General features: G+C 45.5%; 1 protein-coding gene across 1 annotated transcript; it reads right to left on the bottom strand.

Annotated features, from left to right (window-relative positions):
* Positions 1-1,218: 1,218 nt before the first annotated feature.
* Positions 1,219-12,267, bottom strand: etf1b (eukaryotic translation termination factor 1b). The gene is made up of 11 exons (XM_072658378.1): positions 12,205-12,267; positions 9,979-10,089; positions 8,575-8,750; positions 7,283-7,422; positions 6,582-6,720; positions 5,791-5,981; positions 4,624-4,753; positions 4,369-4,542; positions 3,731-3,795; positions 3,210-3,357; positions 1,219-2,798 (listed from the first exon to the last, which is right to left on the bottom strand). The coding sequence occupies exons 2-11, from the start codon at positions 10,062-10,064 to the stop codon at positions 2,716-2,718; spliced, it is 1,332 nt and encodes a 443-aa protein (XP_072514479.1). The 5' UTR covers positions 10,065-10,089; positions 12,205-12,267; the 3' UTR covers positions 1,219-2,715.
* Positions 12,268-12,880: the final 613 nt, after the last annotated feature.

A 12,880-nucleotide genomic window follows, 5' to 3' on the forward strand; every position in this document is an offset into this window, starting at 1 on the left:
TCACGATACACAATATCTTAATATTTATCATGATACATGTAAACACAGACAGATTCACGGATGTGCCACTCTTCGTAATGAACCCTACAGCTGATCAGGCCTCTTTCAGCACTACCAATATCTTGAATATGCTTAGAAAAGTATCACAATAACAATATTTATCACTACATAATAAAATATCGTCATATTGCCCACCCCTAGATTTGTCTCTGAAAATAGTGCATATACCCAATACCGCATAGGCCCGTCCTGACAAGTACGCTAATCGACTTATCGTGTAATGTATGGACAGGCCTTTAATAACTTTTGGTGACCTTGATATTGCCCATTGTGTTGACTGAGCGAGGGGAGATCATTAATGTCAACTAGTCAATTTGTAGAATGTCAGAAAACTGCAGCTTTAATCATTTTAAATATTTTTATATTTTTATAATTCCAGTCTCAGAATATTCTTAATAATTAAACTGTTTAAAAGGGGGTAGTTGCATTATTACGTTATACACTTTCATATCAGTGGCATTAAAATGCCAGGTTTTCAAAATGACTTAGAAACAATGTTATATTTATTATAAAATATATCTTAATTTTATAAAGTTTTCACGACAGGACGAATACTACAATATAATATGGTTGTACATAGGGCTGCATGATATTGTGGAGGAAGAAAATAACCCTGACACTGCAATATTTTATATTTATATTATTTAAAAAAAAAAAAAAAATCAGATTTCACCAAAAATCTACGATTCATCATGTCGTAATATTAAAAATGCACTCAGTCCTAATCCTGAAATAATGTCACATCCTAGATTCTCTTATGCAGATACTGATGCCGTATTTTAGCACAGCACTGGTGCAAGACTAGGGCTACAACAGTGAATAAACCCCCCCCCCCAAAAAAAAAACAAACAACAACAACAAAAAAAACACCCACAAGATATTTGCAAACAATGAGAACGTTTAATACATCTGTGACCTTATGTAACAAATGATTTATACAAAATATTGATGGGCTGAGCAAGGAGATGAGAATACGGAAAATCTGTTAAAATAGGGAGCATCCTCATTGTGATTACTGTTCTCCTATTAGACTACATCATTGGGTTTGCTTGCTGCCTAGTAAATCTGACAAAATCAAGGAGACCGTGCCACAATTACTGATAATGTCCAGTATGTGCTCATCTTCACCCCCCCCCCCCCTCCCCCCAACCCCAACCCTAACCCTAATCTGCATACAGTCACTAAATGACTAGGCCAAGTGAAGGGCTTAGATTCTGGATAAGTGACGTTAGGAATGGGGGTGGTTACAGGCATAGGGGATAGGATTTCAACCCTAAAAAGGATTTACACATCCATACAGTCGCAGTCCAGTCCAGCTGAGAACCCCTCCGCCACGGTCAGCATCCGTAGGCTTTCCTATGAGCCTGTTCAGTCGGTAAGAGCCGGAAGCTCATGTGTAAAAGTCCCAAATCGTTAAAATACCACAAGGCATAAGATAAAAGGTCCAGACTGTGGTGAACTGTGCCATCACACCATCCCCCCCGTCCACAAACGCACGGTTCAGGCACACAAACATGGTTCGCATGAGGTTTGGGGTGGGCGTTTTGTTTCAGGGCGGTAAAGCAAGTAAGTGGTGTACGTTCTCCAGAGCGAGGGCGAGGGCAAGGCGGACTTGGCCCGGAACACGCCTCCCTCATTTATACGGACGCAGCAGAACTGGAGAGACCTGGTCCTTCTGTGAGGGAGACGTCCTTGCACACCGTCAAGTCTGCTGGGATAGGAGGAGCAGGAGGCTCAAGCTGGCTTGGAACGCATCACCACCATACTGATATACAACATCAAGAAGGCCCAAAAAAAGGGGGATGGGTGTAAACTAAGGAACGGAAGTGCTAGTGTGGAGAAAAGGGAAAGGGCTCAAGGCCGAAGTCGTTCCTGCTTGTCGCATACATTGCTTAAAAACAACACAATAAGGGGTGGCTTAAAGCCCAGTCCTGGACTAGGTCTTCCTTTCAATGGAGACTCTCCATTCAAAGTGCTGTGTAGTCCAGGACTAGCCTTAATCCCTCTCCAGGAAACCAACCCGAAATGCCATAAACTCTCAAAACAGCACAGCAGTAGCAGCAGGGGCCAGTAAAACTAAAAGGAGGGTAAAGAGAATAGGGCTGCACAATAGGTCAAACATATCGTGTGCTAATCTTTATCATCTGCAACACTGTGGCTCAGCAGACGATGTGACCAATCACAGCTTACAAATTCAATATTGCAAAAGTAGCAAAAATCCAAATCCGCAATATCCATTTATCCATATTTCTTTATATATTTATATTTTACGCCCATACCGTGCAGCCCTAACAAAGAAAAACAGGGGGCAGGGTTTCTAAAAGCTTATCAGTATGCGTTTTTGTTCTGATGGAGAGCTGAGGCAGGGCGGAAAAAGGGGTCCGTCAAGTCGGCACGGTCGCTGTGATGCATTAATGAGGTGTAGAAAGGAGCAAAACCCAGTCAGCTTCATCCAGTCAGGAGATGGAGTCACTGTGTTCTAATGTCAGGGATACATTACATGTAGATACCATTTCTCTTCCCCCTTCGCGTCGTAATCTGCTCGTCACCGATTCACTCTTCCTGCCTTCACCCTCCTCCCCATCCATTCTCTGAGCGGTAGAGGGAGAGATCCTTGACGTGTGAAAAATTCCCCGGTTTGTCAGTCCCGACTACCTAGTAGTCATCTAAATCAAACAACTCGTCATCCTCCCCCATGTACTCCATGCCCTGGAAATCCACCCGGTACCGCAGGATTCCTACAGCAGGAGCAGAGAAGAAGGAGAATTGATGAACAGTTGGTTAAAAGGTTTGTAGAATTAGCAATTATATGGACGTTTAGGAAGGGTGGAGGTATGAGCTCCATTTACATCACCGATTGGACACCCATTTTAAATGACTCCGCATGATTTCATATTACATTCACCGTTAGTAATGGACACTGATGGAATTGGGCCTCCACCTTTAACTCATCTGTGCAGTGAACACACACTGCAGTGCCCTGGGAGCACAGAGAGGCCCCAACAGTGGCATCTTGCCAACAGTGTTAACAGTGTCGAGCATATGATGAAAATCATATAATGAGACATCACACTGGGATCGACCTGCAACCCAGTCTAACTCCCCCGCCCGCCCCCTGCATTTCAGGATATGAAGGATGGCTTCCTTACCTCCAATACCGCCAAAGCCTTTCACGAACTGTGACCCCTCCTGGCTCTTGTCCGTCACAATCTCCAGCGTGGCCCCGAATTTCTTGTAGTTGTTGGCAAACCACTCGAGCAGAGGCATGCTCTCTAAGAGTTCATGCTCCTGCCCTGTCTGAAATGCACGCAAACACAGAGAGAGAGGCTGAGTCTGTGGATACGCCGCAGTATCAAAACACCATCAGGCTGCACGACTTTAGATCTGCACCCTGCACTCACTTCTGGAAACCCTTTGCACACAGTCACACTGCACCCGCAAAGACTTTCCCCCCCACCCCCACCCAAATAATGTAAAAATTCAGATTATAAATATCTGTTCATTTAACTGCTTTTATCAGTGCAATATTGTAAATAGAGAGTATGTATAATGTGTGTGAGTATATATGTATAGTAAAGGTTAATGTGCAAATTGTGGATCACGATACGATAAAATATCACCACATCGCCCAGCTCGAGCGCTATATCATCTGAACCCGTTACACGCTCACCTCCTTGTCTGTGAAGTGAGATTTATCCTTCTCCTGCTCTGGTGTCAGATACAGCGTCTTCTCATCTAATACGGGACAAGACAACAGTGCATCAGTCAAAACGCGACAGCCTTCGCAATCATATCTGAGAGGGCAATAAAATATCATACATGTCCAAAAGTTTGTGGAAACCCCTTCTAAATCAATGCATTGAGCTACTTTAAGCTGTACCCATTACTGACCGATGTGAAAATACACACACAGCTTATCTAGTCCCTGTAGCGAAGAAGTACTGCCATTAGAATAGGACTCTCTGGAGCAGACAAACATCATGAACCCATTGGCTCCATGTTGCCTAATGCCAAGCATGGGCTAGAGGGGTGTATAAGCCCCTAATGCCCTCCAGCATAGAGGCAGGGAGTTGGAGATGAGCTCACTGCATGCAATTAAATCCTCACAGCAATGCTCTTTCAAAATCTAGCAGAAAATATTCTCCCTTAGACAGTAACTTCAACAAAACACACAGGATAAACTTGTACTATTGCTGATTTCGTAAAAACAAAAGCAATAAATGTCCCAATACTTTTGTCCATGTATCAGATTGCTGTTACGGGTTCGTGTCATTTCCTCATCACACAGTGAAAGGACTATGAAAGTACCGTTTTCCAGCATGCTGCCCTCGGTTCCATGGCAGCGTAAGACGTAGCGCATAGTGTCCAGGTTCTCATAAACAATAAGGATCTCCACGGCTCCCATCTCCAGCGCTTTGAGCGTGTCTTCCACTCCAAAACAGTACTTCCCCGTGTCCTGACTGATCTCGTCAAAGTAGCGTCCTGAAAAGAGAGAGACGTCTTCAGTGTAAGAATCACACACAGCAAACCCATTCAGGATCTACCGTTCGATTCAGGACTCACCTATTAGCTTCTTCTCTTGGATGAATTTGACGTTAGACAGCACTTCTGCAGACAGTTCGATGGCCTGATTAAACCCGTTCTCCCCTCCATAAGAAATGTCAACGAGTTTCAGCACCTTGGCTTGTAACCTCTGTATGGGAGCAGAAACGACAACATTTCAAAAGGAGAACCAGATTCACGCTGACTGTAAGAACATGACACTAATGCAGCAGGAAAAACAGCACTGCCATGTTTTAAAAAGGAAAAACTAAGTCGATGACATAAGACATGTAGGACACTCCCCGGACGCCTCCAGACATCCCTTCTAAGTACCAAATTAAAGAAGGTCCATCAACTGCTGAAACAGGCTTCCAGCTGCGCGCACTGCTTGTATTAACTCAATAGAAATGCAATCCCTCCAGAGCGGCCACAGAGCCACAAGCCTACTTGGCTAGAGGGGTATAAAGCCTCCCGGCATTGAGCTGTGGAGCAGTGTACTCTACAGTGACTGAGCTTTGTCTAATACTTTAAGTGAGAAAGCATGCCAGAACTAACCATCTTTTAATGATTTGGTGGCGGAATACTATCAAATCCACATAACAATGCACCAACATCTTCTGTAAAGCCCTTCCCAGAAGAGTATGGGCTGTTACTCCTGCAGCTACCTGGGGCACACTTCCTAATGACACCTTTGATTTGACAAAAGTACTGGAGAGAGCATCAGCCATCATTCCAGAGAACACAGTTCTCTCACTGCTCCACAGCTCAATGCTGGGGGGCTTTATACCCCTCTACTGGGCTCTGGCATTAGGCAGCGTGGTGTCCATATGTTCAATATGTTGATCTGCTCCAGAGAGTCCTATTCTATTGGCAGTGCTTCTCTACAGGGACTAGACAAGCTGTGTGTGCATGAGTGTGTGCATTTACAGACCTGCGTCTGCAAGTAGTGCAACTTAAAGTAGCTGAATGCATTCATTAGAAGGGGTGTCCACAAACATTTGGCCATTACACGCAAAACGTCTGCAGATTCAATACACTGGTTGACATTTACAGTTTCTCTATAACTGACCTAAATTGGTCTATGATCTACAGGCTTCAGGGTTCTTGGAGTACCGTTATCTATAATATATACGTTAACAATCAATACTGTCCTGTAATATTGCCCAAACACCTCGGAGTGCAACATACCGGGTCAAACATGTCCGATTGGCTAAGCTCGGTCTTGAAGTCAGCTGATCCCGCAAGAACCATCCCAGCCACGTTGACCTTGTCGTTGGATACAAACAGCTGCACTGCCGTCTCTGCCACCTTTCTCACATAGTTGTGCCTCTTCTCCATTCTCAAACGGGCAAAACGCAGAGCGGACTGACCTCCTCGGCCTTAAACAGAGAGGCACAGGGCAGTAGAGTGAGCCACGGTCTCAAATGGACACAGACATGTAAACAACATTTTCTAGACACTGTGCAGATCCAAAGAGCAGAGAAGGTTGGAACCGAACCCTTCAGGAAGGCGGATCTCCATCAGGACAGCTGGGGACCACTGGCTTAATAAATGCCAGCAGTAACCCACAGCCAAGACAGTTACGGCTTATCCAGAGCGGCTTACAAGGTTACTAATGTTACAGAGCCGGGCCAATGTAGTGTTCGGAGTCTTGCCCAAGGACTCTTCATTGGTGTAGCGCAGCAAAGCCAACCAGACCAGGGATCAAACCCTTGGTGTGGTTGGTGTGGCGCAATAGATAACACCACTACCTGCCACTGGGCTACCACACCACGTGGGAGACTGGGGTTCGATTCCCAGTCTGGGTGACTGCGCTGCCCTACACCAATAGCCAGGAGTCTGGGCAAGACTCCTAACACTACATTGGCCCACCTCTGTAATACATGTAACCTTGTAAGTTGCTCTGGATAAGATGCGTCTGCTAAATGCCGATAATGTAATGTAATAAAGATAATTGGATGATGTTGGCAAGATTTTACCGTGCTTCTTGGGCAGGTCCACGGTGAACTTGTGCAGCACCTCTCTCGTGTTGCCTTGCAGAGTTCCGAAGAGGGCACCACTACCATCGATCACAATGAACCCAAACTTGCTGTCATCCGAGAGCAACGCAGTGAGCGCCTAAACGGTGGACAACAGAGAGACAGGTTCAAGGTTTTATGGTGTACATGCTTTCAAGAAACTAAAGTCAAGCTACTTACTCTTTTTACAGCCTAAAAAGGAAAATCGAGTCCAACAGAGAAGCCATTAATTTGATGGTATCGTCTGAGCATCCAGGCCCATTAATTAAAACCGGTGGGCATGATTGTAATCAGCCAAAACTGGAACCACCGGATATTTGTTTCTTATTTTGGCCGGTGTGTTATAATGTCATATGTTATGATGAAAACAATGCAAAATATGCTGCACTTCATTAAATTCAATAAGATGTGCAGTTAATAAATGTCCTTTAGGCACTAACACAGCATATTGTGCATTATGATAAGATTTATCACAATACGACAAAATACGGTCAGGTTGGGTGGTGAAGGGCAGTGTGTGGCAGAATGCACAGGTGCAGCATGGTGGGAGATGTTGCTGAGGTTGTGTGTAAAACTTGACCAGTGAACCCAAACGTATCAATAGCCTCTTCACGGACTGACCTCAAACCTCCAAATCTTACTAGAATGAAAGTCTGTCTCACCTCGGTGTGGAACTTGTTGTCGCATAAATACAGAGATGTGTTGATTGGCTTAAACGGTTCAAAGTCGATGTTCACTTTCTTCTCCTTGCCCTCCTCAGTCACTATGGTCCCACAGTACACCACCAAACCATTGGGAGGCACTGCAAGGAAAAAGGAAAGGTCACTGAATCTTCATTTTTGAGCAAAATAACAATAATAATAATAGAAATCAGCCAGAAAACTAAAATTGTGTAAACCATTACTGAACAATATCATTTAAATAATTGTGTAATTTATTATAATTGTGTTCAAATTTATTCAATCCCACAAAAAAAGTTTCCACAGCTACATCCACATACACTGAAGAATTAATACATATTCTATCTTAAGGTGTGATGGGAAAGGGTTTTCGGGATAAACAGGCGCCGTCTTCTGTGCTGCATTTGGAAAAGAGGCTGTAGAGGACTTCATATGTATGGGAGGAGGCGTGAGCTTGTCCTCACCCTCTTAGTGTCGGGAGCATTGCAAGTGATTGTGAGAACCCTAGTGAGTAGGTGGGCGGGTTAACTGGCTCAGCTAAGAAAACTGGGTAGGTAAACAAATAAATAAAGAATCTTTTAAAAAAATCTAAATAAATGAATCTTAAAAAAAAAAAGAAAGAAAAAAGCTCTACACCGCCTACTGCGTTTACACGCCTTGATTATTATTTTTTTAGACGATTTAGAGATGTTAGTGTGGCACAGAGATTTTAGCCCTTATTAACAGGGCTACAATTCATTACATTGCTTTTAGCAGAATGGTGGAAAACAGCCGTTTACAATCTCTCCACCTTCACTTGTTTCAACGCCACTCCTAAAGGTTTTTCGCGCAACTGTAGCGGATAAAAGACTTATTTTGCCATCTTTTCCCAGCCGAAATAAGAGTTATTGTGCATGAATGGATTTGTAATGGAAACCTGGATAATGTTCTGATGTTCATAATACACTCGAAAAAAGCACCTTGTGATGTGATGCAGGGGATCATGATAATCGTAAGGAGCTGTCTAAAAGGAACTACACATAAAGGGTTTCTGAGGGCAGCGACTCACTTGACTGTTGATTTTTATTTTTTATTAAGTACATGGCCCTTAAAACGAGTATTGATATTCCATTACTGTGTAAAACGTCCCTCTAACCAGCTGTGTGTAGTTAATTGGTGAAATTTGACATTTGAATCTCTCATAAGTAATCAGTTACAGTCACAATGTACTGTGCTGTTTCTGCAGTTCTTTCTGATACCCAACTGAACAAAAGAAATAACACACACACACACACCCTTGTTGTAGAGTTTGAGTCTCTGCTGTACGGAGGTGATGGCTCCCAGCACTGAGAGTCTGTTCACTCTGCTCTTGATATTAGAGGCTGTGCCAAATTCATCAGCCAGCATCTTAGCCACACGGGAGATCTGGTCCTTAGGAGGGATGATGAGGGAGATCATACTGGTTCCATTCCTACAAAGTCACAGCAAAAAGATTCATAAATAAAAGAGGGGAAAGGAGGAGGAGGAGGAGGGGGGGGGGGGGGGGGGGGGGTTTGACAAATCAAACTTTTCTGGCGACCTTCACAATATGAGGGCAGGTTCGCAATTACGCTTTTACCCCAGAGGAGCCGGAAGCAAGCCAGCAAGCCCTGGACCACCGGAACTCAATTCTCTACAACGTACGTGTTTACACAACAGACCGGGCTCACTAATAATAAAGGCCCTGGGGTCCGCAGCAGCAGCAGAAGAGTTAGTCTGTCTAATTACACACTGAGAAGATACCAGAGGATTCACAGATGACCTCTACATGCTACTTGTGCATTATTTAGAAAAGTTTACTAGGTTTATATAAGGATGCCCTAGTAGAGTCTATGCATACTGTGTACACTACTGTTCTCTGTGTACTGTCTGCACATTATATGTAGAGTAGCTGCATACTGATTATACTAAAGACACACCAACAGCCAGAAACTAATTCCTTGTGTGTGTGTGTGAACATACTTGGCTGATAAATCTGATTCTGATACTAAAAGCATGTGAAATATTTTCCAATTTTGTTTTTGTTTGTTTATTTGTTTACAGCAATAGAAGCCAGGCCGATCTTATCACCATACACATCCAAAAACGTCCCTCAACCCAAAGACAAATCCATTACTTTACTTTCCTTAACTACTAATAATTTCACTGAAATGTACGACTTGATGAACACCCATTCAACTACTACCGGCGCAGAAAAAGCTTCAGTGATCGGCGCTGACCCCAGCTGTCCCGCCAAACCTCCAACGTTAGAATGGTACACAGCTGAGCCTTTCCACTGAGCAACAGCTGACCATCCTAAGTGGGTTAAGGGGCGTTACACTGTACCAGTCCAGTCCAGGGCAACCGTGCATGCCTCTGCTTAGAGGGAAAAAAAAACAAAAACAAACAAACAAACAAAACAAAAAAACGCCCCCGCTCAGCTGCCAAGGTGGATTATATCATGGTAAATACTGAACTGAACCGAGTGCGAGGCCCTGTGCCATACTCCATATTCCTCACACCATGTTCAACAGCTGTCAGCAAAGCTGCCCAACAGGGCACAGGAGACTAAGTGAGTTTAAGAGGGGGGGGGGGGGGGGGTTCAGGGGTTCTCTCCCACTCCATTCATCACCCACAGCACCCAATAGTGTCATGAGGGAGGTGTGGCAGGTGCCCCTCACCCTCTGGCTGCTTCAAGGCTCTTGATCAGCTTCTTGATCTTCCAGATTTCCACGTTCCTGTCCGCCGCACTCGGGTCGTCCGCCATCTTTCAGCGTGTCGTTTTCAGGGACCTGGTAGAGAGAGAGAGAGAGAGAGAGAGAGAGAGAGAGAGCAGTAGAGAGCGAGAGCAGTAGAGAGCGAGAGCAAAGTAAGTAGAGAGAGAGAGAGAGATTGAGAGAGAGAGAGAGAGAGAGAGAGCGAGAGCAGTAGAGAGCGAGAGCAGTAGAGAGAGAGAGAGAGAGATTGAGAGAGAGAGAGAGAGAGAGAGAGCGAGAGCAGGAGAGAGAGAGCGAGAGCAGGAGAGAGAGAGAGCGAGAGCAGTAGAGAGAGAGAGAGAGAGAGCAGTAGAGAGAGAGAGAGAGAGAGAGAGAGAGAGAGAGAGAGAGAGAGAGCTAAAGTTAAAGCACTATAACCGGATCGTTGGGCACCACGCGTTCCCAGGCTAAGCTAAGCTAAGCTAAACAGCTGGTTCGGGAGAAAGCCCAACATGTGGGCAATCGCTCAGCAAGACAACTTACACACAAACTACCTAAATAATTTCGGGGGTCGGTTTGTTCGGGTCAGCAAAACGTCCAAAACGAGCCGGCTGCTAAAGTTCCTCGCAGCTACAGCCGCGTTAGCGCTGGATGCTAGCTAGCTAACGCAACGCTACGCCCGGTGCTAAGCTAACAGCTAGCTACGCCAGCTAACCAGATGGCTGAGATGAAAGGCCGTTGGAAGTTAACTAGTGCTTTTATTAAGAGGAACATTCAGTGTGTTACCATCACATTTAGCTACTAGTTTAGTTAGCTAGATACTACCATAACAACCGGCAGCTAATGTTAGCACTTAGCTAGCTAGCAAGCTACGGAGTCATTCCTTCCACCTCCCCGTCGCTCCCAGCCAACTCGCACCTGTGTCCATATGTTTGTGGACACCCCTGATAATAAATGAATGCATTTAGGCTTATCTAGCCCCAGCAGAGACGTAGCTAGCTAGTGATGGCTAACTACTGCCTATAGATAAGACACTACTGGGACCCTGCCTCTCAATGCCAGGCGTGGCTAGAGGGGTATAAAAAGCCCCCCAGCGTTGAGCTGTGTCCTCTGGAATGATGATGGTGGAGCTCCATCCAGTAACTAGCTAGCCAGCTACACTTTTGGGTGGGATTGGGTGGGAGTAGGGGGGGGTCCTGACCTCACTAGCTAGCATAACTAGCTAACTAACTAGCGCTCTTGTAGCTGCATGCAAACAAATCCTCACAGCAAAGCCTTGTTTCCGGGACAGTAGAGAGTAGAAGCAGTTACTCCAACAAAAGCAGGACCGGCCTCTTTTTAACATCCTTGATTTCAGAAGAAGCGAATGAATGAACGAACAGGTGTCCCAATACTTTCAGCCCCGTGGTGTAGCTTCCTAGCTAGCTGCATTTCTGCTGACAGTCAGTCAGTGAGAGAGTGTGTGTGTGTGTGTGTGTGAGAGAGTGTGTGTGTGTGTGAGGGGGGTACAGCGCTCCTCAGATACACGTCAATCTGACTGAACTGAAAGTTGGACACACTCAGCTCGATTAAGCCCAGGCTGCAACTCCTCGTCACATGCGGGCTGAGCTAGCCAGCTGGCTCGGGGGAAAGACGGACACCGGCTGCAAAGTCCAAACACTTCAGTTCGTTTGGGTTCACTAACTAAATAAAATGCACGCAAATAAAGCTTAAAATCTAGCTGCCGTTATAATAAAAGCGAGGAAAGTTTAGCAATTTTATAAAGTCTCAACTTCATGTCACGTAAGCTAAGCTAGGCTAGGCTAGGCTAAAGGGAGACAGACCGCCTACAAAGCTAGCTAGCTAACAACGGGGGGCTCACTGGGAGGTGGGCTGCTTGTTGACAGCCCTGTCTACGGTCATAGATAAATATCCAGGTACCCAGGCGAAAACAACAACAACCGGGGCTCAAGTTCCCTCGGCCGGCTAACACTTGGCTAGCTAGCAGTAGCGTAGTAGATATGCTAAGCTATGCTAAGCTAAGCTAACCGGCTCCGCGGCCTCTTCGCTTCCTCCAGCCGGACAGCGCTTCAACAACGTGAGGTTTAGCGACCCGCGCTGCCCGGCTGGAGGGGAGAAAGAGGCGGAGAAGCCATCAGCGGAGCTCCACCGTATGTCTCTGCCAGCCCGAGCGGGGTGTTTTAACGGAAAGCGGGTAATAAAGGCGCTTACGGCTGCTCGCAGTTCACCGGCTCTCTCTCGCTGTGCGCGGCGTGGTCCGGCTGGGAGGCGGCGCCTACATTTTTTTTTTGAACATCACTTCCATGGAAACGCCGTGCATACGCACACAATCGCGGCTCCGATTGGGTGGCTGCGTTGTCAATCAACGGCGAGGTCTTCGACGCCCCGCCCTGTCGAGTCGGTGCGTAGTGCTGAAGTTTGAACGTCCTTTTAGGTCAAAAGTCTTCAGACTCATTCCTCAGGTAGAAGTGAGTGGAGATACGAGGGTTTAAAAGACTTCTGTAGAAGATGAAGTATCAACTGAAGCTTTTTACTCCAGTAAAAGTGTAAAAGTACTGGTTTCAGAACGACTTCAAGTAGAAAAGTAAAAGTAATGGAAGGAAAACAAAGGCCTGAAGCTTAGGCCGAGCCACAGGGGTCTGTAGTGCACTACCCCCCCCCCCCCCCCCCCCCCCCCCAAATTTTTTTCTTCTAAAAGTCATAATGAGGAGAATGATCTATTAAAATGTTGATGTTAAAAATGTTGGGCTGCACTAGGCTCCTGTTTCAGCTGCAGATCTGCCCATTGAAAATGAAGCATTTCAGTAATATCAGCTCTATTAAAGGAGCGTCTCTGTGCTCTACTGAGCATCAACATGAGCTTCATGGAGGAAAATATGAGGAGTCG

This window comes from Salminus brasiliensis, chromosome 16 (assembly GCF_030463535.1).
Source record: "Salminus brasiliensis chromosome 16, fSalBra1.hap2, whole genome shotgun sequence".
Taxonomy (NCBI): Eukaryota; Metazoa; Chordata; class Actinopteri; order Characiformes; family Bryconidae; genus Salminus; species Salminus brasiliensis.